Here is a 26,581-nt window from a genome sequence, read left to right as displayed (position 1 = left end):
CCCCCTGGCGCGATAACAGAGGGCTCTGGGGCGGGTGCGGGCATGTACAGTCTCAGCACTAGTACACGATCAGACGATGCCACCAAGGGGGCCATGGGAAGTATCGCTGCTTCCATTGTTGGCTTTAGCCTCGGAAAGACCAGGGTAAGTTACCTCGTTCTTATGTACCAGGCAACTGTGCTCAATGCCACAGAGCTAGTGGCAGAGGAGTGATGCTTATGGTAGTCAAAGCCCACATGGACCAGATGAAGAGGCGTGTCCTAGTGGCAAATGGGGATGGATGCCGAAGTCCGCTATAGTGGGCCAATATACGCCTTTGGGATGGTGATTTTGGCTGATATGGGTGGCGTCGCGTTAGCATTCCCAGGACTCTGGATCAGGGGCAAACTGGTGATTACGGCGGACAGGCATACCGCGACAATGCGGCTTAGAGGCATTCTATGAATCATTAGAACACGCCTTGGATTACTCCGCAGGCCTTCATTTATGACAGGAACTATGATAGGTCCTCGTTCATATCCGGTATAGGTTCATTAGCACTCTATTACTTCATGCCATACTGACGAAGCAGGCCATGGGCTTGATGTTGAGAAAGGATTCGTCGTATCGCGCTGGAAAATTTTCCGTGGTCAAGGTCTGCCTCGTTCTTTTGTGTCACAGTTTAGATGGCCAGTCCAGAGGTTCTGGTCCCAGGATATATCTGCTCCTACTTATAGCCTGCCGAGAAAAAGGACATGGGTGCATCACGGATACAATTCGAATACTAATGGAATGAATTTTCGTCGGCATATTGACCAGAGCGGCGCGCTGAGCATAGCGAACGAAGGCGGAATTTAAGGGTCTCATTACTTAATTAGAGAGAACAAAACTTGCATTAGAGAACCTGAAGAATAATACAAAACTGCCGCGTCTCCGGCAGATCCCAAAGCCATTCTAATATCTATTGGTACCAGCCAATTGATCCTCCCCAATTACCCAGCGTATCCCCAGTCTCGCCCATCATGCCCAACATACTGAGTTCCAGCAGAACTTATACCCTCTCCAGACATAATGGTGATTGATATCTTTGGGTCCCCTAGTCGTCTCACTGACCCGTATCCTGATGGCGTTGATTGACCGGATATGTCCTCATTGAACATCGATTGTTCATATTCCTCGTAGTAGTGAAATTTCTCGTATTCATCAGAATAGCACCATAGACCATTCTTGTCGGTACAGGCGCTTTGTCCCTGCTCATCGACAAAGCACCATTGGCACTGGTTGTAGTTGTACTGGTTGTAATAGTATGAACGGCCGTCTTGGTGGGTATAGAATTGCCATTTTGTATGTTTTGACCGGGCGTGGATGACCTTCGAGGGGCTACTACCCATTTTTATTTCTTGGGGTTTGGTGGTAAAGCGGAAAGATTTATTCGATGCAGCTGAGAGCTAACAGTGGGTATAAAATAGTAGGAGCGAGTGTCTGGATTTATTTGTCCTTGTGTTTATTTGTCGGGCATGGATCTGATTTATACTTCATCGCGACGAAGGATCGTACCTATTAAAAGACTGGCCCTATTTTGCCGTCTACGCTCCATGGCGATGAGGTGATAGCGGCTACGGAAGGAACTTGAATTGGGAGGCGATCCATTGTGGTTCGTGGGCTAGCCGTTTACCTTGTCCGCGATAGCCCAATATAGACGACGTGCTTCAACAGGCGCTTCTCTCACCAATAAGGTCTTGTAAGTCTGCACACGAGGACAGATGAAACAAATGGTCTTCAGAAAAGGGTGTGGCCGCTTGGTTTGTGGCCTTGTTGGTTGTTGGTCGGTTCTACAATTCTGAGCAGTGTTGGTTGTAGTGTTGGTTACAGCGCTGGTTGAGAGTGGGGGGAATATGAGAACGCGAATGAAGTGCTGTCCCAATTGCTCGGTAAATCACTGCTGGGCTGGACACCACCTTAAGCGCCGGGCTACAAGGCCCACAAATGATAATGCAACTTTGGACTTGCGTACGGAGTATGCGCTGGGATGAAATGACCTTTCATGCAACCTCGGTACCATTATGGGAAATATCCCGGCTCAGCCCTGCTCAGTCTGGTCTATTGTAGTGCATCGTCCGTTCCCTCTTCCCGACGATCGGCCCATCTGCTCTTCCTGAATCTTGTTGTCCGACTTGTTCCCGGACCAGGCTAGCCAGGTAGCACTGCAGACGCAAGGCATGCCATCCCCACCAAGTCTAACGGGGAGTTCGTACAGGAGGACCCAAGCAAGCCTGAGCAAAATTGAGAAGTGATGACGCGCGTGCGCAAGGTAATGGACCCCGACTTTTTATCTCCAATAATGAGGATAATGTCTTGAATTTACAGCCCGAATTCTTCCCAGGGTTCACAGTGCGCTATCGGTTAGGCACTTACAAAGCACTGGACGTGACCCCTGATGGACCTGTGGCTGTGCTTGTGGCGCGGTCAGATTTAGACGAAAAGTTTTCCCCAGATTCCGGCCTCCTTTACATCATTCCATGATCGCCCCTGATTGTCATTTGACAACCTAAACGCTCTCTTGCTTCCCTTCTTGTCCTTCGTTTCACATGTAATTGGTCAATTTTCATTCGTTTCTGGGGTTGCCTCTCTCCTTGAGTCTCGTGTACGCCCGAATGCTGCATGCAGGCATATTTTCCAGCCATCCTGGCCTCAAGCTCTGAACCTCAGCATCCGCTGTTCCGGTGCTTGCCGAACCCCTTAAGCGACACCTGCGAAAAGCTCACCAAACAACCACCGAGCCATTGGGGCCATGGCCTTTCTTTTTCATGCCGGCGGCGCAGCTGTCCAGCCTCTCGTTGACCCTTGGTCCCAGGGAATTGGGATTGGCGTGATGAGAGATGTGTTCTTCCGATGGTCGGAGCTTGATATTACCCAGATCGGTTCGCTTCTTGCCATTGCCAGCACGGCACCCTCGGCTTGGAAATTTTTACAGCACACCTGGCGAGAAGCGTACGGTTGGATCAGGCAATTTTTCTTGGCTTCCGTGACAATTCCCGGAGGCGATCCTCTCAACAGGAGCGTTGTCAAATGGATCCTAGCTAACCAATCGCGACATTATCGATCTTTCACTGGGCGCACCAAAGTCGGACCCAGCGCCGACCGGGCCGCTGCACTCAAGAAGACACAACACCCAATCCAATACTGCTCTCATTGGCATACGAGATGGCTCTGGTTCAGCAGCAACATCTTCATTGTTACGCGCGCATTTGATAATTTCGGCGCTTCCTTTTCAGATCCGAGTTATGACGGCATCGGAGGGGAGGACATCACCATTAGCTGCTTCGGCTGGTCGGCGGAGCCCGTCAAAAGGTTCATTGAGACTTGTCGTGAGTATTCCGACAGACAAGCTCAGTTCTTCGTCATCATCTACGCACGAGACAGGTACGGGCTGGCCTGGAAGCCCAAGGCCCGCCGACCGATCCGGCACCTCGAGACGGTGCATTTCGATACTGGACTGAAACAAGAGCTTCTCGTCGACATCCGGAATTACCTCGACTCGAAAACCCAATTGCGATACCAGAGTCGCAGTATGCCCTACCGCAGAGGATATCTCTTTTACGGCCCTCCCGGTACCGGAAAGTCGTCCCTGTCAGTCGCCATCGCGGGCGAGTTTGGTCTCGACCTTTACGAAGTCAAGGTTCCTAGCGTCGCTACGGATGCCGACCTGGAGCAGATGTTTCAAGAGATCCCGCCGCGGTGTGTTGTGTTGCTTGAGGACATTGATGCTGTGTGGGTAGACCGCTCGAGCACCGACAATGGAAACGATGGCAACAACGCACCAAACTGCACCTTGTCTGGACTATTGAATGTTCTGGACGGTGTTGGGTCGCAGGAGGGCCGCATCGTCATCATGACAACCAATCGACCTGAAGATCTCGACAGTGCACTGGTCCGACCTGGCCGTGTCGACATGAAGGTCTTTCTCGGTAACATCAGCCAGAAGTCCGCAGAGGAAATGTTTATTCGCATGTTTTCTCCTGATCTGGGCTGCACATCGCACCTAGACATGGAGGATATCCGAAAGCTTGCGATTGAGTTTGCCAGCAAGATCCCAGAGGACACTTTTACGCCCTCGCTTCTGCAAGGATTTTTTCAGCTTCATTTAGAGAGTCCTGAGAACGCTGCTTCAAACATAGCTGCGTGGGTTAAGAAAGAACTTGTCAAGACTTCAGACAAGGATTTCGAAGTAATTTCGAGTAAGAGGAAGCTGTAAGACTATATGTATTTTATGTAACTGTCCTATCTATACTGTAAAGCTGAGAAACAGCTTAGTTTACTTAATATGAAGATGCAAGAGGGGAGTCAAGGAACTCTCGGCAACCGTCAATGTCAATCTCAGCAGATACTGCCGTATTCAGTGATTCCCGCTTGCAATGCTCCCATGCTTGTTTAATAAAGAGACGCTTGATTTTAAGCGTAGAGATACAGCTGGTGATTGTTTTGATGTTTAATCTTTAGCTGGAGGACGCTCACACTGTGAATTAGAGCCAAGAACTGGTGAGAGCTGATACTGTTCAGCTAATAGTGTGGTCTGTATGGGATGTAGCCTTATATTGCGGTCAAATTCGTGATTGTGCTCGAGAGAGAAAATTGAAGAAAATACGATGGCCGCCACTTGAATTCCTTAAATACCATGATGAAAGTTTTTTAATTTCAGGTTATTCTAGAAAGCGAGAGAAAAGAAGCAGGAAAAATATGTCTGGGTGTCCGGTGAATGTCCCATCCAGCGTGGTTTGTCACTCCTCGTTCCTTGGGCAACTTTTTGCGCGAGATTAGCTGACTAGCGCGCTACGCCCTTGCACTTTGCGGTGCGAGCGCTCACGTGATCGCAAAAACCTGCCATCTCTTCAAGGTATCAGTCATCGCTCAGCGCCTGATTGGATCGATCCTGGGATTTTGAGCCACTGAACGAGCGTACCTAAAATGAAGCTGACGAGGGTCTGCGTACAATGGCAATCTGCAACATTGAATCCAGTTCCATAGCCTAACATAATTAATAATGTCTCTATTGAATTCGATGCTCCTCCCTGACAAATACAAGCTAAACAATCACTCAGAAGGTAAAGCTATGGCGGCTGTCACTTTCTATTAAAGCGAGCCGTAATCTCCATCCAGCTCAACATCATCGCAACACAACTTCAGCAACTACATTGTGCCTAGCATAAGCGCTCTCTTCTCATAATCAAGCTTGCGAGGAAACTATTCAACAAAACCACCAATTCGAAAACCGGGTCTTAACAATTCATCATGGAACCCGCCCCTGCCAACCTACCTTCTTCCCTCATCACCTCCGACATTGAAAATGGTGATGTTGAGACCAAGGCCGAGGCGTCCCCAGCCCGCACCATCAGTGGCCTGCGATGGGCCCTTGTCTGCACATCTCTGTACATATCCATCTTTATCTACGGACTGGACACCACCATTGCTGCCGATGTCCAAGGGTCTGTTGTCGAAGCTTTTGGCCATGTCGAACAGCTCGCTTGGATCGGTGCGGGTTTCCCGCTCGGATCTGTCTCCGTTATCCTGCTCAGTGGTGTTGTGTACACGACCTTCAATATGAAATGGGCGTTTGTTGCCTCTCTGGTCGTGTTTGAAGTCGGCTCTGCCATTTGCGGTGCCGCTCCCAGCATGTCCGCTCTGATTGTCGGACGTGTTATAGCAGGTGCTGGTGGTAGTGGCGTCTTCATGGGCTGCCTGAATTACTTTTCCTGTCTGACCACCCCCGAAGAGCGAGGTCGCTACATCACCGGCACTGGCTTTTTCTGGGGCATCGGAGCCGTCCTTGGTCCTGTTGTTGGTGGCTCCTTTGTCGAATCTAGCGCTACGTGGAGGTGGGCCTTCTATATCAACTTGATCATCGGCGCAGCCTTTGGCCCAGTCTATCTTTTTGGGCTGCCATCCTTTCACCCGGTTACCGACGTTTCGGTTTTGGAACGTGTCAAGAAAATCGATTTCATGGGATTACTCCTCGGTGCTGGAGTCTGGGTGTCTTTCACAATGGCCTTCACGATGGCAGGTGGCCAGTGGCCTTGGAACGACGGTCGCACTATTGCCACAATAGTAGCATTCGTTGTCGTCCTGGTCATTTTCGCCATTCAGCAAACCTTTTCCATCTTCACTACCCCGGAGACGCGGTCCTTTCCCATCCATCTTCTCCAATCTAGATCTCAGATCCTCCTCTATATTGGCACCGCATCCAACATCACTTCCTTATTTGTTATTGTCTACTTCATACCCATCTATTTTCAGTTTGTACATGGCGACTCAGCCCTTCGAGCGGCCATCCGGCTCTTGCCATTCGTTGTCGTCACTGTTTGTTTCAATCTCGGTACCGGACACCTGCTTTCCAAGATCAAGCACTATATGCCTATCTTTGTTGCATCGGGTGCATTTATAACTCTTGGAAGCGCTCTTCTCACTGCATACCTTGATCCTGCTACACCTTCAAGCTACATCTATGGGTTCACTATTATCACGGCAGTCGGTACTGGCCTGACACTGCAGATCGGATATGTTGTCGCAACTCTGAAAGCGCCCGAGCATATGGGTGATGCCCTGGCCCTCCAGAATGTGGCCCAACTTGGCGGTACGGTCATCGCGCTTGTCATTGCCGGTCAGGTCTTCCAGTCTGCTGCTATTGCGAACCTAACAAAGGTCCTGGCAGGCACGGGTTACACCCGTGTCGATATTCAGAGCGCCGTTGCTGGTGCCCAGAGTCGCATTTTTGAAGAAATCAGTGGACCACTCAGAGATCAAGCTGTCTTGGCCATTACTCAAGCCATGCAGAGGTCTCTCATTCTCGTCTGCGTTGGTGGTGGCGTCCTCACAATCAGTGGTCTCCTCATGAAGCGCGAGAAACTCTTTTGAGAGATTGTCTAGGCTGACGTGTAAGCCAGCGCTTTTCTTTGTGCTTCAATAGTGAGGTGCACTATAGTTAGTTATTGGGTTTCATGAACAACATGTCATGGTCAACTATTTTCTTCGAAACTTGAATGGGCTTTTGTGTTATTAGATATTGTGGACGTTGGGGTTCTCACTGCGGTCTGCATCGTTATTATTTCCACTGGTAATGGATTAATTCCTCACTCTCTACATAGTTTTACATAATTAGACAATTAGACAAGATTGATAAACGTATCTGCATATATTCCGCTTTCCTTGAAAAATTATCTGACCCGTCACCTCAAGCCAGCAACGATGATTGATTTCATTGCCGTTCTGCTCGTGAATCGTATGAACTATCTTCATGAAAATTTCCAAAATCACTAATTTTGCTAATTCCAACTACCATAATCTCCACGGTGGCTTATCGGGATTCTTCTCAGGCCAAATTTGGTGGCACTCGATTTCGGCTTATTATGAGGCCATACAAAATCGATGGGTCCATCTCGCCTGAGCAAAGATCCTGCTGTTTCCATGCATCATGAATCATGTGGCTGGTAAGGGCCATTGACCCTAGCGGTTGCCTTTGGAGAGACGCTTTCAGCACCGTTAGAACGATCGCGCGCTGTTCCTCTGTCCGTGATTCGAGAGCAATTACAAAGAGAGGCCAAGGGTGTTCACAGTACGTCACCTGGCCTAGAACTATGAATGCCCGGTTTAGCACCCTTAGAACACACTCGGACTGTCCAGCTTCACCCTTTGCCAATCGATAAAGATATGTCAATGCTGCCAGGCGGAAGAGATCTGCGATGTTAGTTTGATTTGCCACCTCTTCAAGATCACTTCCCGAGATCCCGGTGTGCCGCTGCTCTAGGCTTTGCAGGCGGATCTCGAGAGATCTCATCTTTTTCATATGTTCCGGTGATTGGTAACTCGGGTCATGAGGTTCAAGTACACTATCAATGACATGACAGAGGAGGTCGAGTAATTCCAGTGAACACCCCAGGGTCGGCACGACCTACGCATCAGCATTAAACAAGTTGTATTAGGTCGGGGTTATAAGTAGTGAAATGGCTTACAGCTTGTCGTTCAGGCGAAAATACCGCTTTAGATATCACTTTCGTCTGTGCTGCTAGGCTAACCTGATCCGTGTTTTTGGATGCCCAGTGCCGGATGCTGAACTTATACATGACGTCGTGGTAGAAAATCCAGTCCATCATCAGTGCTTCATCGCCAAAGCACGTGTCGTGTTTTCTAGTTACGGAACTTGCGATTTTCTTGGTTCCGCAAAAGAAGATAGACCAGCTGAGGCCGTATGCATCGAAGCCCAAGGTAAAGTTCAACGTCTATCACTTTATGGTAAGTAATGTCAACGGACACGAATTATAATCAATCCATCTTACCTCGAAAATGCTCAACAACATGCCTGCGGCCATCATCTGCATGACTCGCGAAGGATCACAATCCTCAATGGCAGCCTGAAGCGCACGTATTGCGATGCCTTGGTGCGTAATCGCTGCCGTTTCCATCCGTAGGTGTTGATATGACAACGCACTGATGGCGTATCTTGCAGCCAAAGAAGGAGATTGGTCATCGGTTAGAGCCAGTCTAATTAGAAGGCCGTATAAATCGTCGGCACTGTGGCTCGATGAGATCAGCCGAGCAACGGGACTGTGGGCTGTACTTCGAGTCAGCCACCATCATATTATCACGGAGATGGTAGTATAGCATACGGGTTATAGCGAGGAGTGGATCCAGTCTAGGTATGCTTTTTCGTGGTTGGTAAGAGAACCAGAGCATATCGCAGACTGCCTGACTGTAAGGGGCTAACACTAGAATGGAATTATATATTAGATTCGTATTTTGGTAGTAATTTGGCTCCTCAGGTCGGTAATCTTCATCAAAAGAGCCAATATTTAGGTATTTCTCACCTTGTTTCTCCGATGCCTCGATATCTTCGGGGGAAACATTTATGAATTCCAGGCCCTTGGACTGTACGGCCATCAAATAGTGCTCCTTTTTACGAACAAATCGGCGTCTGTCGTCATCTCGCGGCCATGATAGCTTTAATCCGTACCCCAAACACGTCCGGCCTTTCTCTGTACAGTTGCGACAGGACGGCAAGGCTTTATCGCACGCAATCTTCTGCGCTACAATATTTGAGTCAGCAGGTTAGTCGGTCGGCCACCACGCCATCAGCGAGAAGATCTCACAGCGACAATTCCAACATCGTTTCAGTCCTTGGCCTGCAAAGGCCGCTTTGCGAGTAGGAGCTTTTGACTGCATTAGGCCCTGCGGGGAGATGCAGCACTGCCCCGTGCGGGATCAGCGAAGGGTCTCTCAAATTGTGTGTGTTGTAAAAAGTGATGTGTAGTTGTTACTATTGAAGTTCCTGCTGATTAATTGTCAGCCACAAGGCTAAGTCGATAACGTTGACATGTGTTAACCGAATATTGGTTAGCTGAAGTGAACATGGATGCGGCAGCACCCAATGAGATTATCCAAATAGATTACTGACATAAGGCTGCAAGAGAGTAAGTATATTTTTAAGCATTGGAAGATCCCTTTATTGCGGTGATGCAGCTGTTAGTTCATCCTTCAGCGGCTAGAATATGTACTCCTGGCTCCATACAAATTTGTGTGTAAAACCAGGTAGCAGCCCACTTTCAAGGTTGCCTCTGACTGGCTTCCATAAATTAAGGCGCAGTACGGAGTAAATCCTGTGCAGATGGGCCGCCACGCCACAGCCTCTTTAGACCGACCAATCGCCTAGGTAGTTAGCCGCTGCGTATCAGGTCATGAAGGAATGGACCGTCCCCAAAACAGAAGGGAACCCTCGCCAACGTAGTGCCAAGCCTGAGATGGATGGCATGCGACCCAAAGGACCAACACAAGACAGCACTGTCCCTTCGCTAATAATAACAACCCTGGTCGTAGGGCAAAATTTGGGACCTATTTGTAGCCCAACTCCCAACTTGATGGAAAACTCCCGTCACTCGACCGACTTGACCCTGCAAACAAACCACCGTCTTGTATTTGAGCTACTGTGCCGCGAGTATGGCAAACGACTTCACCTGGCTCTTTGTCGGCCTCCTTACAGCCACCCTCCTCCACCCTGCCAACGCATTTAACCCTGCGAAGGATCGATGGCAATGTAAACAGGGCGATGCCATTTGCGTCACCTCCTTTCGGTGGTGCTCTAGCAATGACCAGGACACCTCGAAGGGCTGCTCGTTCCCAGAAAATACGTATCCATATTACAACCGCGAGGAAGGCATGAACCCTGCTCTGGTTCTCTGGGACGAGAAGTACAATCTATCCTGGGCATCCGCCGACCCTGACTACCCCGTTCTTGTGAATTGGAGATTTGGGAGATACATAAACGCCACCACTAGCGAGTCCTACTCGTGGTCTAAGAGTGAGCATATTTGCATTTGCCCCAGGGCAACTTTATGATAACAATTACCCCAGATCTCACCAAAGGAGATAATTCCTTTTCATTCACCTTCAAAGAGCTAGCTGCCGATTTCCCGACTAAGAAATACGACATAAATTCTGACGAAGTGAAGAGCATTATTGGCAGCGTACTAAATTCCTTTACTGTCTCTCAACCCGAAAAGCCATACGGAGAGGAATACACTTCCAACCCATGGGTGGACACGTCAGACCAGTTTTCCGTCTTTGACGATATTATCACGCTGTACCTCGACGCGCAGGAATCAGCGGCCAAGGGAGAGGTCACTCGCCGGTGGAAACTGGGAGTCGGTATCGGGGTTGGGATCGGTGTACCACTTTTAATGGCTGTGTCATTCCTGATTGGTATGTTTATGAAAGGGGGAGCTGTGCCAAAATCATCCGGGCTGAAAACGAGTGACGGAAATCGTGAGGCCAGATTATACAGCAAAGTAGCAACAGAGCATGAATGAATAGAGGGACCAGTACCAGCTCTTGAGTGCTGGCTGTCAACCATTCTTCTTGACCCTTGGTGCACCATATTAAGGTCAGGAGGGAGGATTCAGGGGGCCAAGACCCATTATTTCTTGAATTAGGTCACTCTTTCACGTTTGGTTTCTGTACGAAGCTAGTCGGAGGTTATAAAACAGAGTAACCCTTATAGCTAAGTAGTCCTTTGACACCCTCAGTCCTACCATACTTGGTAAGATGTGGAGTAAGTGGTCAAACACTTGGCCCTAACTCGCTCTCTATTCCACTGCAACCCGAAAGAATGGATCCACAAGTTGCTGGTTACCCTCCGAGATCAACAAAATCTAACTGATTCATCTACCCACTACTCTTCCTTCGGTATTAGATGGAAGAGTAAGCATAGAAATTTGATATACCAAGTTAACGGGATTCATGAAATGTGCGAATTTATGGGTTAATTAAATCAATGCTCATAGTATATGGCTGGTATCGATGCTCCTTGCTCCCTTATGTACATTGTTCCGTCTACCCAAGCCATACAGGGCATTGCCCTGATGGTCACAACAACCAATGAATAACTCTGCGACATGCATCTCTCTAAAAATAGCCAATCATTTCAGTTGCTGGGCTTCCAGCCGAGGACGTTGTAGAAGCTCTTTCGGGGGTCCTCGACGGCGCCTTCGAATGCGGCTTTGCGGCTGGCCTCGCTCTGGGCGCTGTTGTACTGGTCGAAGAATCGGTCAAACTTGTTGGACTGGCGGTTGAGCTGGCTGTTGATGAAGGTGAAGAGGGCGGCGGCTGTGAATTGGTGTTAGTCGTGTTGCTGCGCGAAGTTGGTTTGGATAATTGTCAATGACTTACCACTTCCGACGACCATCATGACGGGGACGACCCTAGCATTTTGTTAGTCCTCAGGCATGCTTGAATGATTGCTTTCAGGGGGGTTTGAACATACTTGGGCACGGATCCCCTGGGCATGGGCTGAGTAAAGGCGGCCATTGTGTAAGTGGTGGTGATGGTAGAGCGGGTGTCGTGTAAGTGAGACTTTGTGTAACAGAGACGTGAAACGCAAGCGAGGAGCGGCTGCGGTAATGTAAGAGTCAAGCGCGAGAGTTGGATTGTCGTGTGTAGATGGGATGAAAGTGACTCGAGACTGACGACGGTGTGCCTTAAAAGCATTCGAGGATGGTATACCGGCTCGCTGGGCTCTGGCGCATGTGGTGCGGTATTGCTCGACGGTTGCGTGTTGATAGTTCGACAGTGGCATGATTGCAGCGCTGGTGCCCTGGTCGTAAGCCCGTTCGGGCGATTCCGGGGATCCTTCGTCGCCGCTCGGGGGGGGGGGGGGGGGGGGGGGGGGGGGGGGGCCTGGCCAGATCGAGGGATGAGATGCACAGCGTCAGTTGGCCAATGAGTTATCGTTATGGATGCATTTCTTTTATTCTTTTTGTTTGACGCCTCAGTAATATTCCGGAGTGTTATTGCTATGGTCGTCGTGGTGAACTGCACGTGCACCCGCGAACTTGGTTGCCCTGGTCCGTGCCCCTGGTTGCGAACGAGTCGCTACAGGGATGTGGCCAGTGTAATCCGACCGAGATGACTGGCCAGGGCTCGGAATCACTGTGACCTTCTGCGTCATCTGCAACGGCGACCTCCATTCAGTAAGTAAGTTAGATAGTTAACTTAAGTTATTGCGCATTCCGATTCTCTTTCCGTTCGTCCCTTCGGCTCCATCCGGGTCGGGCTCGCTCTGCCAACTGTCGATGTGGTGCACTGGCAATCGTGCAATCCTCATCGCTCCTTTCGGGTGCTGACCATCTGATGATCTGGGCGGGGCCTCCCGACGAAATAGTCACACCCGCCATTCCTGGCAGTGGCCACGGCAGATCATCAGGCGTGTGACCTCTTGGCACGTCCAGATCCATTCCGAGGGGTTCTCTTCTTATTGGTTCTTGCTGGGTGACTTCGGGTCTCAAGCGGCGCAGCAAGTGGCATGGCGCTCTGCTCAGTGCCTCCGACCCCCTGGATCATGCCCTGGATTACTCCGTATACCTTCCATCATGCCCTGATCATGCCCTCGCCTCTTGGTTCGGTGCGCACTACTCCGAACACGACGGCCGGTGCCTGTTCTAGCATGTGCACCGCTCTTTTCAATTGTCTCAGCCCTCCCTTGAAAGTCCCGGTATTCCCCGGATTTTGCATCTCTCCTTGACAGCTGGTCCAGAAATGATACTCGACCTCGCACACTTCGACCGTCACGAAGCTCCGGACCAAACTACCAACTTCTCTACTTCAGGCCACAGCACCGAAGCTCTCTATCTATCCAATTTTTCCTCCTCTAAAGCTGGCTCATTTCAATTGCAGTTATTAACCAAGTCGAGGTCCCCCCTGCACCAAAGGCCGAAACGCTGTCGGTAACCCGCCCATGACCAACACAGCTCCCTTGTTGCCGACCTTCGTCATCTCGAACCCAATCGACCGCATTCCGATAATGTTAATATTTCGGTGACTGTGGAAAATCGCAATCGTACTTGAATTTATTTTCGCCTGTGTCCGTGGATCATACCGAGGACATGGACGCAAGGCAAATAAAGATTTCATTTCTAACCCACGTGGGGACTGACCTAACGAAGACTAGAATCTACTAATGCCTCAGAGTTTACCTCAATAGCGAATACAAAATCAAGATCCACCGCTCGTTCTCATCCTTCCGAAACGCCCGAATACCCGCCGAAATACCCATAAGAGAGTCATTAGTTCAAGTCTTTGCGTCCTGGCCCTCGTCCAGAGCTATGTTCTCGACATCCCCTCCTGAACCGCTTTTCGTATGAGCGCATTCTAGTTCGGAATCTGAGCATTCAACAAATGTTAGCATTGGAGCCGCCGCAGCTAAATGAATAGTACTTGCCATCGTCCTCCTCCCAAATGTCGGAATCGTCATCAATTGCTTTGCCGGAAAGCAGGAGCTGGTAGATTGTGCTGATAAGCTGAGCTAGGGAGATGAAGAAAGGCATAAATTGGCCTGGGTCTCTTAAAGAATGAACACCGGTGATGTTGTTCCACTTCAATGACACCTCCACGAAGACTATTATACCAATGTTGACTGTTATCTCAATTGGACCGGTGGAACTTTGGAATCGCTCCATCACTTCGTCATCCACTGCATTCCTGACCACGATGTACAAGAAACTGATTAAATCTGTAAATATTAGCATTGCTTGTCCCGTGATCGTATTAAATCATTCTCGCTGACTCGCTCACTTACTCATGAGATAGGACAAACTGGCCCCAACAACGGAAATGATGGAAAGGGCTTTGTTCATTCGACGGAACCAACCCCAGATGCTGACTTTTGCAAAGAAAAAGGCATAATCATTTTTGCAGGACCTCGGTAGTAGATCCATCCCCTTCCACCAAAACCACGTGAATAGAGCAAGAATACCAACTAGCTCGCCGGCGTAGATGAGGAGGGTTATCTTGGATCCGGAGAAGGGGACCCTGCACACGCCGATTTGCGCATATATCAGACCGAGGATTGGCACGACCTCGACGGGCTGGATTTCGTGACTTGAAAGGAGTCGCAAAAGGACTGTGGTGGTGGCGAGGATAAAAATGACTGTGGATTGGCCGACACGGTCTTCAACGGGGGTAATGGCGCTGATCAGCGATGATATTTGAACCGTCATCATTTGGAAATAAATGCCCAAGCGATTTCCCAAGCCGTAAAGGTCAGGGTTGCCCGTGACGGGACATGTTGCGATCTCGGTCAATGTTGCGTTCAAAGCCATGGTTCACGAGGGGGATTTTGAGATGAAAAATGGCACGCAGATACATGCTGTCGCCGGATCACCGAGTCCGACGTCCCGATCGCGATAATTGAACAGTGGAACGTCGTTCGTTGCAAGAGTCAGGGTGGCCACCTCTACTGAGCGAGAAAGGGTACGGCCCGCGGTGGAGGCCTCGTTTTCTCTTCCCTCGAGCGCCAAGCATGGCTATGCACTGAATGCAGTGTGGCGGGCGGTCGCCTTGGTGGTCGCCTTGGTGGTCGCCTTGGTGGCGATGCCCAACATATGCCTGAAACGAGGCATTTGTTACAATACTGTAGGCCCGTCCTAGCCACTTGCAGCTCGCTCTGGTTCCCTGTATTTCAGCTGCTGCGGGTGAGGCTGACTCGTCCTGGGCGCACAGCCTGCGCCACTCGTCCTCGACATCACTCTCGAGAGCCAAGTCTGCCTAGATTCAACACCACACACGGCTTTACTTTCCGTTGACCTCCAGAGCCTCTTCCATCTTGTGATGCTCTCACACCTTGTACAAACGAATTAATGCCTCTGGCGGACCCAATCCTCACCACCATACTGCGCATCATCTTTCCAGCGATCCAGCATGTCGCAGTCAGGGTCGCAATGCGATCTGACAGGGAACCCTGACCTCTACGGCATTGGAGTGAGGATCGGTCTCTATTCCCAATGGATAGCCACTCTCCTTGTCACCCTTTTTGACTCTCGCAACGAAGGAGCTTATCGGGTTGTAAACCTCATCATGCAGTGCGCCATATTCCTCGGCCTCTGCACCGATTCATCCCAAGGCGGGAGCGCTGTCGGTAGTATCGTCACACAACTACTTCTATGCGGATCCCTGTCCAGCCTGACTGGTAATGGGATAAGCCACTCCGGCTCGTTTTCGGGCATCTGCCGCGTGTTGTTCTACATTGCTCTCTCCTCCTACGGTTGTTGGTTTTGGTACACTGGCATTGACGAGATGACGATACCGAACTGTCCCGAACAGATTGCTTTCTTCGGTCGCACTTCGATCAACGGCCGGTTTCGCGTCTTCGGCAAAGCGGCTGCAGTCATCGGTCTCGTCTCCTCAGTCGCTCTCCTTGGTTGGAACATCTTCGCCGTGGTCCTTCGGTTAAACGGCAATTTCAAGCATGACCGTGCCAGTCGAGCTGGGAAGAGGCCACAGGTCGAAATAGGGCTTCTTATGCTCTCTATTGGGTTGATCGCCTTTTCTGTAGGGGGGGTTGAATATCTCATCGACGTCAACGACATCTCGGGGCTGTCGGATATCAACTCTGTGGGTCAATTCCTACCTCTGCTTGTTGGTACGATAGCCTGTTTTCAAACTCTTTGGACGATACTATTCCATGGATATATTTGGAGAAAGAGGTGTTGGTTTCTACTGGGGCGGCACCTCTGATTCGAAATTGTTAAACAGCGGTGACTTACATACTCTGGGGGATGTCTGGCGTTATTTGCACACAACTTGGATAGAGAAGCTCAAGATACCTTTATATTAGTACTAGAATGCGGGTTCTTTTTACCACGGCCTTGGTTTACGAGGTGGCAAGGCGCATGGAGTAAATGTAGAAAGAGATAGTCCTTGTAACCAGCTGATTTTCCATTTATATATATCAGATTGGCATGTTACTGAACCAGAGGAGTTAAGATAATCAATCTAAAAGGAGTTAAATATTTCTTAGCGTCGAAGGTGCTGCTCAAGCACATCGTGTTAGCCATACAGGCAGCGATGGCGTTTGTCTTAGCGGTCGTTGCCGTCGTTGCTCCGTATCCCATTTTGTTCGAATCAAGATACCACACACGGGATGAAGAATCTCAAATATGGTATTGATGGGAGATAACGTGCCCGTTATGTGGTTTGGTTGTGACGAATTTCTTTAGGCATAGAATGCCAAGACCTTAAAGGTACTAGAAGAAGTCATATTGAGTAGATCAGATGAACTGATAGCGTGTAGGAGAGACTGAGGGAGAGTAGATCATTACTGGCCAGGTTGCAGTTGTCCTTCGGGATTCAGATCCCTCATTAGCTAGCGTGAGGTTTCTTTCCTACAGTCTGTGTTTTGCTCATGGAATAGTCCGCAACAGAAGGTTATAAAGTCAGGGCACTACAGCACGTGAATGAAGCCAATTTATGGAAAGTCCTATACTATATCTTGCTAGTCGCCTAATATTCTCCTAAGGTGCGTCAGCTTGTGTCGAGATCCTCACAACACAGCCGTGATCTTAACCCTTCCTTGGATGGTCGCCTACCACATACGACCACAGCCCCCAGAAAATACGGGATCCCGTCCGCTCTCCCAGAGTCAAACTGAGGAGCGCTTGAGTAGTAGTTGGGTCGGTGACGACCAGCGAATTCCGAGTGTTGTATGTTTTAGCCTTTTTTTTTTCTTGGTGGAGTCGTTGACTTTTACATCGCGACCTCTGTGGGTTGCTACTAGTCATCGCCAGTAGGAGGACCCCAATAGCGATATCATGCACATGTATTAGTGAGCCAATCATAAATATAGTTTCAACATATCTCAAGACAATCCATTACGTCAGTCTGGCAAGAAAGTTACGGGGAACCACTGGTGACAGCCCAACGTCATCCCCACATCATTGCCATAACCCTAAGATCTTCTACTTCATCATAACTAAGATCACCATTCACATAAAAATGGCTAGCATGGTCTTTCCTCACGCATGACTCACATACCTTCAATTGAGTCAGTCTACTATCCACGATGTCAGCTTTGAGAACCTCAAGAACCCTCTTCCGGAGCCAACTCCGGCCCATCGCTGGAGTTACGGCCCCACATCTCCGGCGTACTCAGATCCGCTTCCTGGGGGGCGAGGGTCTTGGAGGCCCGGGAGGCCAGAAGCCGCCACCACCTAAACCTGGCGGTCCCGAGGCACTGAAACGCAATTGGTACGATATTAATCAGAAAACCTTTACAAAGTGCCCGACTAACGTTGCATAGGGTTCCCATTGGCGGTGCTCTACTCCTCTTAGCGGGCGTCTCATACATCACATCAGCCGATAAGCCAGTAAGGCCGAGGGAGGCAGATCTCACGACGGCAAATATCCGTAGAGATTAGTTCTCTGACGCTGCCATCTACTACAGGACGGCTCGAGGACAAGGAAATCCGGGCACTCACTGAGGTGAGTGGCCTGAAAGGAGGAGGGACCATGAAGCTTTGGGGGAGAATAACGAAAGCAATATCTACATATCGTAAAAGTACATTAATAATACAGCATACTTTGCTGGATCGGATACCAAAACATGGGTTTCTTCCACAAGAAGCTCCCAAGTCCAACTCCAAACTGTGACGTGACTTGGATTTCTGCCGTTCTCTGCCAAACGTTTGTCGCAAGTGATGAGGACTGCCATTGTAAAAATACCCGCACACGTGCGATCCATCCCCAAAACCGATGTAGCCAGCACTCCGATATACTCTTCGTCATCTTGATTTCCATATTCTGCAAATTTCCAACAAGTGATTCGAGGGCGGCGTTGTGTGATCGCTCATCTCCGATTTCTACGCGACACTGGTGCAAGTAGGATTCGTTGGCTTCAAGCTCTGCTACCAGTTGGCGTTCCCTCTCCTTAGCTGCATCGGCTTCAATACATCGCTTCTTGGCGCTTTCCAAAAGGGAAGCTTTGTCTTCTTGAAGTTTGTTAATCGTTTGGCGGAGCATTTCGTTGTCGTTCCGTGCGTGGTCCACCTCTGCGGAGACAGCCCGCAATCCATCATTTGCCTCATTCAAATCGAACTGTAAACCAAGGGTTTCTCTCCTGGCGACATCCAGGGCCGTTGATGACTTCTTGATTCCGTCCTCTAGGCTTTTATTAGATTCTTTGAGCTTTAATACCTGTGTCCTATTGGTGGCTTGGTTCATTTCGAATTGTTCTTTCCAGTAAGTCGTAGCAGCGCGTAATTCCTCTACTTCGTTTCCCAAGTAAGCTGCCTGTAACCTGGCCGGCCCGGATTGAAGCTGATGATGCCAGTTCGCGGCTTCAATTGCCATTTTCCAACCATCGGCAATGCGTGTGGCTTCGTCTCTGTGAGTCCAACAAAGACAGAGACTGGCAAGTCGATCTAGGGGCATCTGCCAAGTATTTCTTGGGTGTATAGAGGACATTAATTCGAGTAACGGTTGGATGCGCACGGCATAGCGATCTGAGGACCGGAAAGAACACCTGTGGCCCTTCTGAGTTCGGCCGATACACTGCAAATCACCATTGGAGGTAATTTGCAATAAATTTCTCGGGTCCCAATTCGCTTGAGCCATAGCGTGGTCGAAAATGGGGAGAGAAGCCAATAAGAGGGCTTCTTGGAAGGAGGAAGTTAGGAGAGTCAATTATCAGGGCTTCTGGGGAGGCTGGGCGCCCTTTATGGACCCTGAACATATCAGCTTGCGTAGGATCCAACAGACCCCAGTCACAGTCAAGCACGACCGAACCAACAGCCAACACAAAAGGAGATCTCCGCAGCCGAGCCAATCCTGGCAGCCTCGAAAGGTTTCAGCTCAATTCGTAGCCAAATTCGGCTTTCCGGAACGTAGTGAGTTAGGCTAATGTTACATAGGATGTCAATCTTTGTCCTGCCCTACACACTACTTGAGCCTTTCGTGTCTCTAACTAACTATATACAAGACCCGGCGGAGAACTCTCTCAGGGCTGTATCAGCTACTATCAGCTAAGATACCTGGCTGTCTCAATATTATCAGCATTATTTTACAGTAAAATACTCGAAATTGCGACATCATTCCATCCCCACGTAAACCCAGGAAAGACGGTTGATCAATCGAGCCACTACTGGCTTCTCTCAGTGCGTTCCTCCAGATTCCTTCGTCGCTGAGTTGCCGTTCTTCTTTTGCAAGAGATAATCGCCCCCAGTAAGAGCCTTGTATACTCCTTTCAAGCCCTGGGTCGGCCAATGCGTTCGGACGGTTGACGACATAGCCGCCTCACCAACCGCATCAACGTCCATCTTCACTTTGTCATAGACGCTCAGCAAATACTCTGCTGAATACTTTGATCTTAATGCATCGTAAGACTCCCGGTCATAATGCCTCCAGAACTCATCCTCAGTATAGTACGCTTGGGCGTAGAGCCATTTCTTGCCGCCACACACCTCGACCTTCTGCTCGAGTGCGCGGTTAGAGTGGATGGCATCGCGGCGATTCCCAGCGATTGGGCCCCAGATGCCAAAGTTCAAGAGGTCCGGCGTTCCGGGCTTGGAAAACTCCGAGTGGAGGCCGTAGCCAGAGTCTGGAGTGTCGCGCTGGAGGCGCAAAGGGCAGAGCCACAAAGGATAGATGTTGTGTTGTTCGTGGAGCCAGGTCTGGAACTCGCCGACGCTTTCGTAGGGGACTCCCACGTCTTGTACCATGTAGTAATCCAAGAGGCCGCTCTTTTGGCCAGCAGCATACATAACGCGAGTTCGAAGTAGAGGGTCCAGAATGTACCGTGTCACTCGGTTGAGGGGCGTCAGGAAGTACTTGAAAGCATACTTCGCTACCCAGAATCCAGCTCGGTCATATCGGAAGAGATAATCCACGATGGGGATATAGTCGGTCACTGTTACCGACGGTTTCTTCTTCAAATCTTTTTGAACCTTTTCCACGTGTTGGTAAAACCACCTGTCCTGGCGGCGTGTAAAATGACGTGGTGTGGATCCGGTTGGAAGCTCGTCAACAAGCCGCCCGACACATATCACAGTCGAGTCCATTGAATAGACAATTCCATCGACAAAATCATTGTCCGCCTTCCCGCACTGCTCTTGAATGTCGTTTGCGGCTTCAGATGGATTGGTTGATAGTCGGTACGTCAGTTCAACGTATTTCTTTGCGTCCTTCAATTGGACCTCCAATGCCGTCACGACACCGAGGGTCCCGAAGGCAGATGCAGCACCCCAGAATAAATCGGGCTTGTCGGTCTTTGAAGCAATCGCACTGGTCCCATCGGGAAGCACAATCTCAATGTAGCTAATTGTCGTATCAAAGGCGCCGTAGCGAAACGAGCTGCTCTCTCCGGAGGTTCCGGAAAAGCCTCCTCCAACGGTGATTCCAGGGAACTCCATTACCACAAGCGGGATCAGCCCGTGCTTCAAAGTGGCTTCGACGAGGGCATCCATGGGAACATTTGGCTCGACAAGGGCGGATTTTTTGGTCGTATTGACCTCGATAACATGGTTAAGGTTACTCGTATCGACGGTGTTGTCAACGCGCCGGTCGGATGGTCGCGTGCTGTTAGTCGATCCATGGTAGATCCGGAAAGGCTGCTGGCGGGCGTGAAACTGCTTGACTCTGCCACAGATGGTAGCTACAGCCGTATTATGAGCATTGGATTCGGCCCTCCATTTGTAAAGATAGTCCTCTGCCGCATTAGCTGGAATGTTTTGGTCCTCCGGGGCGCTGGTAGCGATATTGCTATGGGCGTCCATTGTCGTCGCGGTCGGATTTTGTTGGAGATGAAAGGACCAAGTCGAGATCGTGCGCCTCGTTGAACACGTAATCTGACCCGTTCGCCAAGTTTCCTACCCTACACTAGTTTACCTCACAATAGACCGTGGAAGTGTTTATTTTTGCAAGACTTGTGAAGTGTTTTTTATTTCATTTCGTCGCATGAAGCAAGCTATGCTTGTGAAGATGCTTGCGTGTGTGGGTGTGTCAATCGCCAACCACTCCACCGAACCGATGCTATTCCAACAGCACAACCGTTCACCCTCCAAGGAATCTTTCAAATCCATCTACCTCGTTCCATTTTATCCAGTATTTTCCGGATCCATCTCCGTCCTGAAGAAACGCACCTCCGTGCTTGTCTCTTCCAGCTCATCCCCATCAAGTGGTGTTGGCGTTGAACCAAACAGACCCTCCAGCAACTTCGACCGCACCGCCGCATCTTCTTCAAGCCCCAGCTGAATGACCGGCAAGACTCCTGGCTGTTCTTCCTCTAGAAGTCCATGCATCCCGCAGCTAGCAGCAAATGCGTCAGGAAATGCCTCATCCTGTCGAACTTCGCGAGTCCACTGAACTAGGAGTTCTTTGATGGTACAGCGGCGGCAGTTGGTCGTCACGAAGCCACCGGCAGGCGTGAAGAACCCCTGGGGGATGTAAAACTCTTCGGTCGGAGGTGGAATACGTGCGAAGATGGACGAGTGTTCGCAGTCGTAGACGATGCGCTCGTCGCATGCTGGAGACCAGTTCGCAGGATCGTCCGGCCCAGGCCCGTTCCATGGGCATACCAGATGCCCTACACCCATGCTGTAGTTGTCACAGAAGTCTGCGTAGCAAGACCAGCCCATGATGTGGCCACAAGGAAGCGCCACGGCAGGGTCGATGATGGTTCCGAGATCCGCGCCCTCGCAGAGACGTCTGCAAGAAATGCATCGAGTCCGAATGAACCTGTGGCGGACAGTTCTAGAATCCGAAATCCGGGCGTGGTACTTTTGGAGGAACCTCTCCGTCCAGACTTGCAGGTTTCCCCAATGGTAAGGGTCTGGGAGACCAAGGTCGCCGATCAGCTGGAGGTCTTCGTCATTGAGCCAGGGGTAGAGGTCTCCAGACAGTTCTTCGGGGCTTTCGGAGCTCTCCATGACTTCTTTTCGACGCCTCGGTAGCGAAGACAGACTAAGTTCGGGTCGGAAGCTTGCAAAACAAGCCGTGGATTGACGATGACTCTTGAAGATGCTGGTCGCTAAAGAGCTGAGTGGATGGTCGAAGTCGGCGAGATCTTGGGGTGTCTTATAGTCGCATCACTGTGTGCCTGGGGCGGCGATACTGATGTTGATGCTACCTTGTGCGCTGTTTGGTGTAGTTGGCAATTAGAAACATGTCATGACTTGCCTGAGTTGTCCAGAGCAAAGGCACACATCATTGTTGCCTCCGCACAGATTGAATGACAAGAGGGCCGCCGAAGGAAAGACGCATCCCGCCAAGAGCGACTGAGCCGTCAAACACAACCGAGTACTCCGCACTGCTCAGTTGGCGAAAGATCTCACGATAATTAAAGGAAATCCAAAAATGGGTCTCCGATATATTTATCACACGAATCAGAAAGAAACGACGAAGTGCTGCCTCCCGGTGTTTCAGTATCGCACTGTTTGTCGGGGCGGGCCAGGTTCGCCTATGACTTGTCTTATGACTGTGGTAATGTGACCAAACGTCAAACATTGACTGAAGGCGGTGGGCCGTAATCTTGTTTTCGTTTCCACAAGCGACAGGCTCTGGGCTTCTGTGATTGTGCCACAGCAGTCTGGGTACAGGTTCGGCTCCGGCAGTGTCATGTCGAATGCAGAGGAGCAAACATAACTGCAGAATGTCCAGTAACTCGACGATGCCACAAAGACTAATGGATAAGACACCCCTGGTCTATGGCACAATGTGCGGGAATACACGCCCCAGTGCCCCTTTGTCCCCTCATTGTCACGCTTCAAGCTGTGATAGGACGTTCCTGGTGGATGACACGTATCCTTGCGTGGTGTGTGCGATGACTACACGGCCGATTCATGCATTATGCCGATGACGACATCAAGTTGGCAAATATTTGCCCCAGTGATTACTATCTGCTCGCCGTTCCAGCTCCCATTGATAGGTAAAACTGTCAAAAGGGAAGGGTTTGATCAAACGAGCCCTCCAAACCATGCGTTTGATGCGGACCTAGAGGCTCCGAAATACCTCTCGATTCACCCGCTGTGGTACATTAGAGTCATTCAGCTGGTCATCAGTTCGGCGTTGCGGTGTCTCTCCAGGCGCGATATTGGCCTGGTCCAGAGTGTGCCCAACCCACGTGAATGGGAGCCATGGCACTGGCTCGCAAGCCGCAAATGCCACACACTGTGCTTCATTCTTGTAGAACAACGCCAAGAATACCTGTATAAGAAACACGGACGCGTTTCCGGCGCAGTTGGTGATGCTTCCAAACCGAGTGTCCTCGAACCGCACCCCCAGAATCTCCATGACGTGCTCGAACTTCATTTTAGGCCAGTCGAAGCGCAATTCAAGTTCCCAGTCTCGCTGGACGTCCCAAATCTTAACATTGTTCTGGGTGAGCCACGACAATCCAAGACGGCTCAAGGTCGTTTCCACCATCTCCGAACCGAACGTTAGGAGGATCAATTGCCGGTTGCTTCTGTTGGATTTCTCTTTGTCGGTACGATTGGATTTTTGAAGCGCGGTGAATATATCCCGTAGCCGGAGAGCGATATCGGCTTCTCTTAGAGCCTTAGACTTCCCAAAGGCGAAAGAGTAGGACTGGGCGTGGAGGGCATCAGACTGGCATAGATGCCCCCTATGATCTTGGTACTCTTCGACCCTAAAGTGGATCGGGGCCATAAGTTTGAACCAATATGATCCACGGTCTCCCGGGCGAACATTCTGGCCAGCTTTATAGATAACATTCCTCATGTCCAGAGACGTGAACCCAATCTCAGTGAGGGGCTTATACCGATATTCTTTACCGTCGGAGTGCTTCCCTACTCTGCTCATGCAAAGCTCCTTGAAGTCCAACGCGAGTAGTATATATTCCGTCTGTGGAAGTTTTGAGAAGAGAATGTCCTCTCGCAATGAGGTTCTGGGGAAGACATCATCGACCGCCTCGGGTGGTTCTGCGCGCAGTTGGCTACCCTCATACGGAGGTATATTCTCCACAAGGTCGTCTGAGCTTAGTCCAACTTGGTCGTACCAAGCGATCCCTGTGGTAGAGGCCCTATTCATGATGCCCAGGTCGAACTCGATAGCCAGAAAGATGTTGGAAGAAATCCTCTGGGTGATGTGAGGATCTTAGTAACGGCCGATGATGCATATGCATGTATGTCAGAATCTGCGAACAAGGAGTCAGCTATATCCCAAACCCGAACCTGAAGGGGTTATTTTGCTCACAAAAACGAGGACATACTGGCTATGACGGCAAAATACAGCAAGCGGTATCAGATCGACCCTGAACACGACTCGTGTACTGAAGAACAGCAAGTGTCATAAATTCGGAATACGATACGTTCCTTAAATACACTATGGAACAGTCCGAAGAGTAAACCCAGCCAAGAGAAGATCTAGAACGATGATGCTTTTATAGAGGCTGATCAAACTTGTTCGCTCGTCACCCGAAATTTCTGATCTTGTACATTGACAAAGGGTTCAAAACACTCATCTACAGCATTTATTCACTCACAGCAATGACCAGTGTGATTAAGTTAGAGGCCTTTTCAACGAGGAGGAGTGAAAGAACCATGATTGTAAGGCGATGGTCAAGTAGACTTGGGGTCCGATAAGATGTAGAAAGTAAAATGTCTCTTTACTATGAATGCTCTGAGGTGTTGTCTTCTATGGCGAGTAATTGCCCAAAGTATTCCTAGCTTGCCAGGCATTCCTAGGGTACGGACAGCTTCATCCATCAGATTGTGTGTCAATTCTACTCAACGTCGCCGTCATCGTCTAGACCATTGCATGACCTTACTGACTCTCTGTATCAGTCACTTATGTTGGCTAGCTCTATTGACACTCGAAGAAAATTAGTGGTACTGTTACATCTCTGGGTTCGCTGAAGCTCGGTGTCGAAACGCACGACATCAGGGAATCACAACCCTTCACCGTGCATCACAGCCGGCTCTTCCCGGCCAGGTATGCCCCTCCCAGCTTCAGCATGTCAGCTGCCTCTTTGACCATTTCATCCACAATGTCCTTCGCCGGCAACACACTCGTAATTGCTCCCGCAACCTGGCCCATCAGATACGGTGGGTCAACGTCCTTGCCCTCATCAAAGTCATACTCGATAGGGACAGTGCCCTTGTCGCACAATTCCTTGATCTTTTCGGGTTGAGCATGCCATTCCCGGATGTAGTCATTTACCTTCATGCGAAGTGGCCGTCCGGACAGGACCAGAGTGCGGTCGGTATCGTCGAAGCCGCAAGACACAACCTCGCGCTTATGCTCCTCGCTGCACCCGGCCTCAACACACGCAACGAATCGCGTGCCAACCCAGACACCCATCGCACCCTGCATCAGCGAGCTCGCCAGCGTGCGGCCTGACGAGATGCCGCCCGCCGCGACTACAAGGGCCGGTTGGCCGCCAAGCATCGGAGGATAGTACTTGCTGGCTACATCCACCACAGCTGGAATAAGGACTGAGTTGGCGATGTTGCCAGTATGGCCTCCCCCTTCGCCACCCTGTGCGCAGACCATGTCGATGCCGAGATCGAGTGCCTTGGCCTAGATGAGGGGAGGTGTTCAGTAACGAGTTCGCAAGAGGATCAATCGGGTAATCTTCAACTTACCGCATGCTTCGGGTGCCCGACCATGTTCATGACCAAGATACCGTTCTCATGGAACCTCTCAATGACACTCTTCGGTGGCACGCCAACAGCAGAAACAAAGAGCTTCGCCCCACTCTCGATAATGATGTCAACCAGCTCGTCAAGCTTGCCGCCCGTGTAATCATGGTTCGTCTTGCGCGCGTTGCCGCCAAGCTGGGGCAGCGCAAGGTCAACTCCAAATGGAAGGTCTGGCCGTGAGAAGTTGGCCTTCATCTCGGCGATGATCTCACGCAGCTGGTCGGGCGTGTACTGGAAGCCGCCAATAACGCCGAGGCCGCCGGCGTTGGAGACGGCCGCGGCGAGGCGTCCACCTGAGGTACGGGCCATGCCAGCGAGGAGGATCGGGTGCTGGATACCCAGAAGGGTTGTAAGGGGCGTCGTGATGGGGCCGGTGGGCGCCATGGTGAGGTTATAGTAGTGAACAATTGCCGTTGGCGATGGTGTAAGTGCGAGTGAAGGAGGTTTGGCCAGCGCTATCCCCGGGTAACCCGTCGAGATTATAATCCTTCAAGATGTATATCGTCGAGATAATCACTAGTAAATTAGCTTGCACTCAACTTATCCAATGTCCAGGGTCGAGGGTGTCTCTGATGCATTCTCATCTCCAACCTGGTGGGTCGTGGCCGGTATTTAACGAGCCGAAAACATGGGGCCGG

General features: G+C 50.3%; 13 protein-coding genes across 13 annotated transcripts; 5 read left to right on the top strand and 8 right to left on the bottom strand.

Annotated features, from left to right (window-relative positions):
* Window positions 1-2,500: 2,500 nt before the first annotated feature.
* BGZ61DRAFT_445509 (P-loop containing nucleoside triphosphate hydrolase protein) lies at window positions 2,501-4,354 on the top strand. The gene has a single exon (XM_046245091.1). The coding sequence runs from the start codon at window positions 2,771-2,773 to the stop codon at window positions 4,232-4,234; it is 1,464 nt and encodes a 487-aa protein (XP_046108702.1). The 5' UTR covers window positions 2,501-2,770; the 3' UTR covers window positions 4,235-4,354.
* A 362-nt stretch (window positions 4,355-4,716) lies between these two features.
* Window positions 4,717-7,126, top strand: BGZ61DRAFT_504078 (major facilitator superfamily domain-containing protein; the record flags this gene model as incomplete). The annotated part of the gene is made up of 2 exons (XM_046251789.1): window positions 4,717-4,752; window positions 5,344-7,126. The coding sequence occupies 2 exons, from the start codon at window positions 4,717-4,719 to the stop codon at window positions 6,886-6,888; spliced, it is 1,581 nt and encodes a 526-aa protein (XP_046108701.1). The 3' UTR covers window positions 6,889-7,126.
* A 20-nt stretch (window positions 7,127-7,146) lies between these two features.
* BGZ61DRAFT_445505 (fungal-specific transcription factor domain-containing protein) lies at window positions 7,147-9,410 on the bottom strand. Its single transcript, XM_046245090.1, has 6 exons — window positions 9,117-9,410; window positions 8,835-9,053; window positions 8,637-8,735; window positions 8,307-8,581; window positions 7,983-8,249; window positions 7,147-7,921 (listed from the first exon to the last, which is right to left on the bottom strand). Exons 1-6 carry the CDS (start codon window positions 9,187-9,189, stop codon window positions 7,343-7,345), a joined length of 1,512 nt encoding a protein of 503 aa, XP_046108700.1. The 5' UTR covers window positions 9,190-9,410; the 3' UTR covers window positions 7,147-7,342.
* Window positions 9,411-9,764: 354 nt separating this feature from the next.
* BGZ61DRAFT_167882 (uncharacterized protein) lies at window positions 9,765-11,113 on the top strand. The gene is made up of 2 exons (XM_046237548.1): window positions 9,765-10,321; window positions 10,387-11,113. The coding sequence occupies exons 1-2, from the start codon at window positions 9,961-9,963 to the stop codon at window positions 10,827-10,829; spliced, it is 804 nt and encodes a 267-aa protein (XP_046108699.1). The 5' UTR covers window positions 9,765-9,960; the 3' UTR covers window positions 10,830-11,113.
* A 330-nt stretch (window positions 11,114-11,443) lies between these two features.
* Window positions 11,444-11,826, bottom strand: BGZ61DRAFT_529141 (uncharacterized protein; the record flags this gene model as incomplete). Its single annotated transcript, XM_046253356.1, has 3 exons — window positions 11,444-11,625; window positions 11,689-11,720; window positions 11,783-11,826. The coding sequence occupies 3 exons, from the start codon at window positions 11,824-11,826 to the stop codon at window positions 11,444-11,446; spliced, it is 258 nt and encodes an 85-aa protein (XP_046108698.1).
* Window positions 11,827-13,685: 1,859 nt separating this feature from the next.
* On the bottom strand, window positions 13,686-14,615 carry BGZ61DRAFT_474541 (uncharacterized protein; the record flags this gene model as incomplete). Its single annotated transcript, XM_046248585.1, has 2 exons — window positions 13,686-14,026; window positions 14,093-14,615. The coding sequence occupies 2 exons, from the start codon at window positions 14,613-14,615 to the stop codon at window positions 13,686-13,688; spliced, it is 864 nt and encodes a 287-aa protein (XP_046108697.1).
* Window positions 14,616-14,843: 228 nt separating this feature from the next.
* Window positions 14,844-16,296, top strand: BGZ61DRAFT_445495 (uncharacterized protein). Its single transcript, XM_046245089.1, has one exon. It carries the CDS (start codon window positions 15,214-15,216, stop codon window positions 16,027-16,029), a length of 816 nt encoding a protein of 271 aa, XP_046108696.1. The 5' UTR covers window positions 14,844-15,213; the 3' UTR covers window positions 16,030-16,296.
* A 943-nt stretch (window positions 16,297-17,239) lies between these two features.
* On the top strand, window positions 17,240-17,896 carry BGZ61DRAFT_445494 (uncharacterized protein). The gene is made up of 2 exons (XM_046245088.1): window positions 17,240-17,538; window positions 17,591-17,896. The coding sequence occupies exons 1-2, from the start codon at window positions 17,354-17,356 to the stop codon at window positions 17,706-17,708; spliced, it is 303 nt and encodes a 100-aa protein (XP_046108695.1). The 5' UTR covers window positions 17,240-17,353; the 3' UTR covers window positions 17,709-17,896.
* On the bottom strand, window positions 17,746-18,964 carry BGZ61DRAFT_167741 (uncharacterized protein). Its single transcript, XM_046237547.1, has one exon. It carries the CDS (start codon window positions 18,901-18,903, stop codon window positions 17,854-17,856), a length of 1,050 nt encoding a protein of 349 aa, XP_046108694.1. The 5' UTR covers window positions 18,904-18,964; the 3' UTR covers window positions 17,746-17,853.
* A 133-nt stretch (window positions 18,965-19,097) lies between these two features.
* BGZ61DRAFT_445491 (uncharacterized protein) lies at window positions 19,098-21,078 on the bottom strand. The gene has a single exon (XM_046245087.1). It carries the CDS (start codon window positions 21,057-21,059, stop codon window positions 19,440-19,442), a length of 1,620 nt encoding a protein of 539 aa, XP_046108693.1. The 5' UTR covers window positions 21,060-21,078; the 3' UTR covers window positions 19,098-19,439.
* A 302-nt stretch (window positions 21,079-21,380) lies between these two features.
* On the bottom strand, window positions 21,381-22,211 carry BGZ61DRAFT_566078 (uncharacterized protein; the record flags this gene model as incomplete). The annotated part of the gene is made up of 1 exon (XM_046255918.1): window positions 21,381-22,211. One exon carries the CDS (start codon window positions 22,209-22,211, stop codon window positions 21,381-21,383), a length of 831 nt encoding a protein of 276 aa, XP_046108692.1.
* A 1,063-nt stretch (window positions 22,212-23,274) lies between these two features.
* BGZ61DRAFT_491415 (uncharacterized protein) lies at window positions 23,275-24,330 on the bottom strand (the record flags this gene model as incomplete). Its single annotated transcript, XM_046250425.1, has 1 exon — window positions 23,275-24,330. One exon carries the CDS (start codon window positions 24,328-24,330, stop codon window positions 23,275-23,277), a length of 1,056 nt encoding a protein of 351 aa, XP_046108691.1.
* Window positions 24,331-24,937: 607 nt separating this feature from the next.
* BGZ61DRAFT_504075 (2-nitropropane dioxygenase) lies at window positions 24,938-26,515 on the bottom strand. The gene is made up of 2 exons (XM_046251788.1): window positions 25,887-26,515; window positions 24,938-25,821 (listed from the first exon to the last, which is right to left on the bottom strand). The coding sequence occupies exons 1-2, from the start codon at window positions 26,325-26,327 to the stop codon at window positions 25,210-25,212; spliced, it is 1,053 nt and encodes a 350-aa protein (XP_046108690.1). The 5' UTR covers window positions 26,328-26,515; the 3' UTR covers window positions 24,938-25,209.
* Window positions 26,516-26,581: the final 66 nt, after the last annotated feature.

The sequence above is a fragment of the Ilyonectria robusta genome, assembly GCF_021365365.1.
Source record: "Ilyonectria robusta strain PMI_751 chromosome Unknown BGZ61scaffold_4, whole genome shotgun sequence".
In the NCBI taxonomy this organism is placed as follows: Eukaryota; Fungi; Ascomycota; class Sordariomycetes; order Hypocreales; family Nectriaceae; genus Ilyonectria; species Ilyonectria robusta.
The sequence above is the reverse complement of the archived record's forward strand: the minus strand, read 5'-3'. Positions and strand labels throughout refer to the sequence as shown.